At 39.9% G+C, this 6,944-nt stretch overlaps 1 protein-coding gene across 3 annotated transcripts in view; it reads left to right on the forward strand.

The window, feature by feature from the left end:
- Window positions 1-6,944, forward strand: part of LOC106460265 — a 70,317-nt gene that overhangs the window by 21,479 nt on the left and 41,894 nt on the right. For 2 of the 3 annotated variants that reach the window (XM_013919951.2, XM_022386935.1), the window contains exon 6: window positions 5,551-6,537. The exons of the other annotated variant lie outside the window; for it this stretch is intronic. In XM_013919951.2, the coding sequence (XP_013775405.1) occupies window positions 5,551-6,459 (909 nt within the window). In that variant the 3' untranslated portion in view covers window positions 6,460-6,537. Of the gene's footprint in view, window positions 1-5,550; window positions 6,538-6,944 lie in introns of those variants that run through there. 3 annotated transcript variants of the gene reach the window in all.

Below are 6,944 nucleotides of genomic sequence, written 5' to 3' on the forward strand. Positions count from 1 at the left end.
AAATATTTATGGAAGGAAATAGTTTGATGCAGAGTCAGATTTAAGACTATCTCTTTCTTCTGTTGAGCCAAACTTTATCTAGAACAAGTTCAGAATTTTTTTTTTTTTTATATTATGTTTGAAGAAGTATATTTCAATTTTATTGGGTACTGACTGATGACAATACCAGAGATTCAGATTTTATTGTAAATGAGTTACACACTAAGTGTTACAGAAAAGTCTTATTTCTGATACGGTACTTACCTCATCATGCATCACCTCCTCACCAATAGGAGCATGACATGCTCATGTGACGCACGTGACTCCCTCTACACTACTCATTTGGCAGCACTTTTATTCAGATGTGCTCTTTTGTTTGTTTAATGCTTCACAAAGTGGTTGTTTTTTAAAATAATTTACTTTCATTCAGCCCGTTTCTTCTACTTGTATTTATCAGTTAATTCTAGTCGCCTTATTTTCTGCACTCGAATTTGGTGAACCTTTCTTTGCAATGAATGCTTAAGTTAACATTACCACATTGGGGGTAACACCAGCAACCAGCATTTTTTTCTCAGGCCTCAGGGGTGGGTGACCCGATAGTGGATTTTTCTGCTTTTATGCACCAGGAGATCGAAAGTTACATGGGACAACCTTTTTCCCACATTGCCCAGGCTTCTCCAGATTTTGCCATTCCTTCCCAACCTGATGAATCTACTAGACCTAATATGGTCTTTATGGATTGTGTCTTAGGTTTGTGACATTCCCCCTTTTCCCTATTTCTTATGCACTTCATCCTTCTTTATTGCATTAACAATCTTCCCAACCCCTCACCTGATATTGGGATTCATGCTGACCACTTTGCCTCGCAACTAAGCGAGGGGATTAGCATGATGCCCCCCCCCCCCACAGACTTAATATCAGTTCACACTTCCCTACCATTGTGCTGACTATTTGTAGACCAGCAATTGTTAGGTTCCTTATTGCCTGGTTATCAGTCTTACCCATACCCAATATTTGGGCTTTACAAATTTGTTACAGTATCTTTCTTTCATACACCTCCTATCTGAGGCTCTCCACAGAAATCCTGAGGGGATTTCTGTAGATAACTTGCCTTTTTTTCCTCCACTTTAGCCCGCATGTTGTCCTCGGCTCTGGCATTATATACATGGTTTTTGTTGTTGGGACCTTATAGGTTGTGATGTTGTATAGGCTCTGGTCCATTTACCCTCGACATATGTTAGGGATTTATGTATGGCCCCATTTCCGAGGCATTACGTTTTTAATACAGTCCTGGAAACTAGAGCCTCAGTTGACATTGGTCCAATAAAAATCCACCCTTGACAAACAGGCTACAATATATGCCTCCATTTACCGTTTCCCATCCTTCCCAGCCCTTGCCTGTCCCTTCTACTTGGGATACTTCTCCTTGTCACTTACCTGGACAGTGCCTCAACAACAAGTTACCTCTCTTTTGTTTGCTTGTACCTCATCCCCAAGGTTTTGCAGTTGATGCCTTTAGCTCAGATTGGTCACAGAAGTATTTTTATTCTTTCCCACCCATATGATTATTTCATCAGGTGATTTCTCTTATCCACTTGTTGTCGGGTTCTTCCGATTTCTCCTTATTGACCAGCTCAGCCTTATTTTCCACAGTTACAGTGACTGCTCCTTTCTCCTCCTGGCCCTCTTCCACTTTATCCCTACCTTCTCTGTCAACCTCTGTCATATGTCCTACATCCCTTCATTCATGTCCCGTGTTTTCACACCTGGCTTTTGTCTGGTCCTTGATGAGAGGATCTGGTTTCATATGTCAGGTCACTTCCTTGTTAGCTGGTTCCATCCCTCCATCTTCCATGGAGATGTACCAATGCAAGTGAAAGGTATTCTGTCATTGGTCTACAAGTAGGGGGGTTTCCTGCTGACATGCCTGCTGTGGCTCATGTAGTGGAATTTCTCACCTGGATCTTTGACCATGGGTCTTCAGTCTCCTCACTTTTGGGATATCTGGCAGCCTCATCCCATACCTTTCGTTTTTCCTGATACCATAAAGTTTTTACTTCTGTCCTTACCATGCTCATGCGTTTTTTCCAGATACATTGCCTTCTCAGGTGACCTACCATTCTGGATTGGGATGTAAGAGTGGTCCTCCATTCCTTTAATTTACCTCTGTTTGAACCACTTTCCTCGTGTTCCATGTAACACCTTTCCCTTAAAACATTTTTTCTTCTCATGGTCAAGTGGTTAGGGAGCTCAACTCGCAATATGCGGGTCGCGGGTTTGAATCCCTGTCCCACTAAACATGCTCGCCACTTCAGCCATGGGGGGCATTATAATGTGACAGTCAGTCCCACTGTTCGTTGGTAAAAGAGTAGCATAAGAGTGGGTGGTGATGACTAGCTGCCTTCCCTCTAGTCTTACACTGCTAGTGCAGATATCCCTTGTGTAGCTTTGCGCAAAATTCAAAAAACAAACAAACCCTCTTCTCTTAGCCTGTGAACATCGATGGTCTGATTTGTTTGCCATTGATGTTTCATATACCCTTTATTACCCTACCTATCTTCTCCTTTATTCAAATCATTCCTTTCTCCTGAAAACCTCGGGAGCTCAGGAGAGTGTTTCCTTTTTTTCTCTTATTTCCATTCCTTCCATTTCCCATCTTCAGTCAGGGCTCTTTTTGTTACATTGCCTGTACTGCTTCATTTTGGGGTACATGTTCCCGACTCTTTATCCCCTGGCAGTCGTCCTTCCTTCGTGATATTTCACATTCTACCCTTACCAATTGGATCTGTCTTTTGATTCAATTGAACTATTCCTCCCGGAATTTGTTCCAGGTGTCTTCCCATCAGCTCCAACAACTCACTTTTTCCCTTGCCTCTTGTCTTAGTCGTCCCTTGGAAGAGATTCTGCAGTCTGGCATGTGGACCAAACCCAGTATGTTCATCTCCATGATATCACGGTTTCCTCTTTGTTGGGGTTTCATCTACCACCTGTAGCCATTCTTCAGACTTTGATGGGACTCTCTCCAGTAAGTTTTTTTTTTTTTTTTATACTTTTTCTTTTCAAGGTCCTTTCTTTATTTCTTTAGCCTAGAGATCCTGCTTTGTGGTGAGTTGTGCCTGACCAGGTATTCTTTAACTCGAAATCTGCACTGTCCAGCTATGTTGACTTTCGCATAGCTTTGCATGCTCACCATTAAGATGGGGGTGTTCCACAAGATCACTTATAGGTGCATGACTTTGTGATATTTTGCTTCATAAACATACCCCTCCTAGACCATATCACCCATGGACTGCATAGCAGAAGGGGATGGCTGCCCATCCCTACCATGCTTAGAGTGAATAACTTGGTATGATCTGCTTTTCAAAATAAGGTTTTGTGGTCACCTATTGCACTGTCTCAGTTGATGATGTTCATCTGTACTCTCCACTGCATTGTCACCCTCTTTTCTTCGAGTGGAGCATGGGAGACCTTACCACTTTCCAGTTCCAAGCTGCTGGGGTGGTTGACCATGGAGGCACCTTGCTGAATGAGTTCCACACAATAACCATTCTGTTACAGAGTAGGGTGGTGGTGTTCTATGGGTGTAGGTGACGTGATATACTCCTATTTGCAATAACTAATGACAATGGAGTGAGACGTCACAAGGCAAGTCACCCATTCAATTGGGAGCCCTCATCCTACCCTCACGTGGATGTTGGTACCCCTGGGCAGGTTTTGGATTTAGAGTGAACCGATCAGTACAAGTCTTCACACAGGTTTCTGGTTGTCTCTCTTCCTCCCTCAATTTCCTATGTTTGTATTGTGAATAACAGTAGTGGTACATGGGATTGTTCTGGTTCTGTCCTTGGCTATCCATTCTCTTCACTTCTTTCGGGGATGTTGTTACCATTTGGATGGTCCTATCCTGTTTCACAGTTGGGGGAGTTGATTGCATGCAATAGACATCCATTCAATACCAGATGTCAAGTTCCAAGATCGATAGTTCAGATCTAATACTCGTGTCGTATCTGGGAATTGGAACAGTTCTCAATCTCCCAGTTCTTGGGTTTGAGGTGAAGATGGTATGATCCTCATCCTACCCTCATGCAGATGTAGGTACCCCACAGACAGATTTAAGATGTAGTTGACAATCTGCTGCACCCTAGTCACTGTACATTTAAGGGCACATCCTTTGTTTACCCACCTTTCTCATTGTGGGATTGAGTTACAGTATATTTCTATGGTTAGTATCACCTTCCTGCCACATTATCTCCCACTTGGATGTGCTCCTCGCATTTTCCACCCTTATATCTCGCACATTCCACAGTTGGACAAAAAGTATACCTGGCTCAGAAGTGGTGTGGTTTCCCATCTTCTGATCTTAATCTCTCCTTTCCAGGAGTATCCGTTGGATGCTTTTGGGGGGTACTTCTGTTGTTCCCTTGCACTGGTCTAGGTAATCTTGTGAGAGGAGGTAGGTACCATCTCGGAAGTTAATTTTTCTATACTGAAAATGTATTTCCGATTTATACTTAACACCCTTCCTTTCCCTATTTCTCTGGTGGTGACATTGCGGTAGAGGAAGTCACATGAGCATGTCATACTCTTATTGGTGAGAAGGTGACACAAAAATGAGAGGCATGTTGGAATCTTGCAATTCCAATAGGGGGAGCAGAAGGCTTGTGGCATGTGTAAAGAAAAAGTTTGCATATAAAGAGCAGCACTGAACGAGAATAGCTAATGTTGTGAGGGGAGGTAAGTACGTATTGGAAATACATTTTCAGTATTGATATATTATAACTTTCAATAAATTCAACACAAGAAAAGGTTGGGAACTGCTGGTTTAGGGTAATAATGAACCACTTGAGAGTTGACCACCATTAGTTTTACTTTCTGTTAATTTAATATATTATTATTATAGATAATTAGTAATAACTATAATTGTCTGTGTTATAGGTAAGTTACTGCTACTAAGTCGACACAATTTAAACTTTAATGCATCATTGTAAATTTGTTACAAATGCCACTTCCCTGTCAGGTTAATTGCAGAGTAGCTTAATGAGTTTTCATTGGTCAAAAAATTTTAGGGAAAATTTAGTCATATTATACTGATGTCATATTTATCGAAAAAAAATAATTTTGCAGCATTTAAAGTCAACAGCTAGTGTTTGTGTTCCCCTAAGTAAGTTATACTGTATTATTTATTTATTGTTATTTGCATTAACACTGTTGGTCAGACTAACGAGATATTAGGATTATGGTGTAAAGGTCTTAATAATGAGGCTACTCAGCTTATGAAACAATGCATTCTAACTTTTATAAGTAGGAATGTAAGAAAAGTATAATTAGCTGTACTGAGTGCAAGATTGCATTTTAATTTCACTCTTAAGTACATTAACTTCCAATCAGAGCAAACTATGTTAATAGGTAAATTATATTTATGTAATGATTAAGTGTTCACAGAAGTGAACTGAAAGTCTGAAGTCTCAGTTTGAAATAGTCACTGTTCTAAATAAACATTAGAACCATGTTTCTTGAAAAACAAATTATTTAAGGTGTGTTACTAATTAAGTATAAATGTCTATGTTCTAGAAACTCTTGCAAGGTATCCAACTTCCTAAAGAAAACAGACGTGGACAACCATCTATTCCATTATACGATAAAGTCCTGATAACACTGTGGGTTCTTGGAAACCCCGAGTCGTATCAAGGTGTTGCATCTCGGTTTGGAGTTTCCAAGTCTACAGCATGGGAATCTTGTGAAGAAGTTTGCCAGCTGTTGGTTCAGAAATTTGGTGCAAACATTTCCTGGCCACAGGGTGATGAACTTTATAATGTTGTCAGTGGTTTTGAACAAATAGCAAAATTTCCTGGTGTGGTTGGAGCTATTGGTGTTTGTCGCATACCTATAAAAACTCCAAAAAATGACCGGGATTCCAGAATAAATAAAAAGCACAAATACTCTATCAATCTATTGGCTACTTGTAATCATGAATTTAAGTTCACTTGCATATTTGTGGGTTTTCCTGGGCTTATTCACGAATCCCGTGTTTATCTGGGCACCCCATTGTATCAACAGATATTGAACAGTCCAGAAGAAATTCTTCCCCATAACTACCACTTAATTGCTGATAGTGCCTTTCCATTGAGTAGTACCTTGCTTACTCCATATTTTGATAATGGTCATTTGGATATAAATCAACTACTCTACAACAAAGCTTTATTCAGTACCAGAAAAGCAATACAACATGCTTTTGGCTATCTTAAGGGGAAGTTCAGAAGACTGAAGTTCATGGGTGTCAGTAAAATGGAATTTTTGAGTGTTGCTGTGCATGCTGCTTGCATTCTACATAATTTTTGTTTGGTTGAAGGTGAAGATTTGGAAGAAAATGATGAAACTTTCCAGCTCTGTACTAACGAACATTATGATGGTGAGGAAGAAATCGCAGGCCAAGAAAAAAGAGATGCAGTGTGTATGTACTTGGCTACTCTTCAGAACTAACTTTGATATACTGTACATATTCGGGCCTTTTATTGTAAAATAATGTATATAATAAAAATAGTATCTAGTGTAGTAAAATACCCTGTAGTTGTTTTGTAGGTTGAAAAAGCCTAACAGTGTCAGTGCAATAGAATGTTATTGTGTGATACATAACCGATTATATTCTAAATATCCATTTATTAAGAAGCCTTGTGGCATACATACGCACGCACGCCTCACTTGGCACTAGCATGACAAGAAACCTGATTTGCCTTTGAAACAACCTAGTGTATCCACAGACTCTTTAGTTTGTATTTCTTTGTTTGTCACACTTCCCAAGGTGTTGTTCTTGTTAATATTTCATCACCTCATACTAGTTGTTTGGCACGGATAACCTTGTTGCTTTGCGGCAATAAAACCTTAACCAACCGCCACATGGCTGTTCACAGATTATATTCACCAGAAATACTTGTTTTGAGACATATATATATATATATATATATATA

The sequence above is a fragment of the Limulus polyphemus genome, unplaced genomic scaffold, assembly GCF_000517525.1.
Source record: "Limulus polyphemus unplaced genomic scaffold, Limulus_polyphemus-2.1.2 Scaffold737, whole genome shotgun sequence".
Taxonomy (NCBI): domain Eukaryota; kingdom Metazoa; phylum Arthropoda; class Merostomata; order Xiphosura; family Limulidae; genus Limulus; species Limulus polyphemus.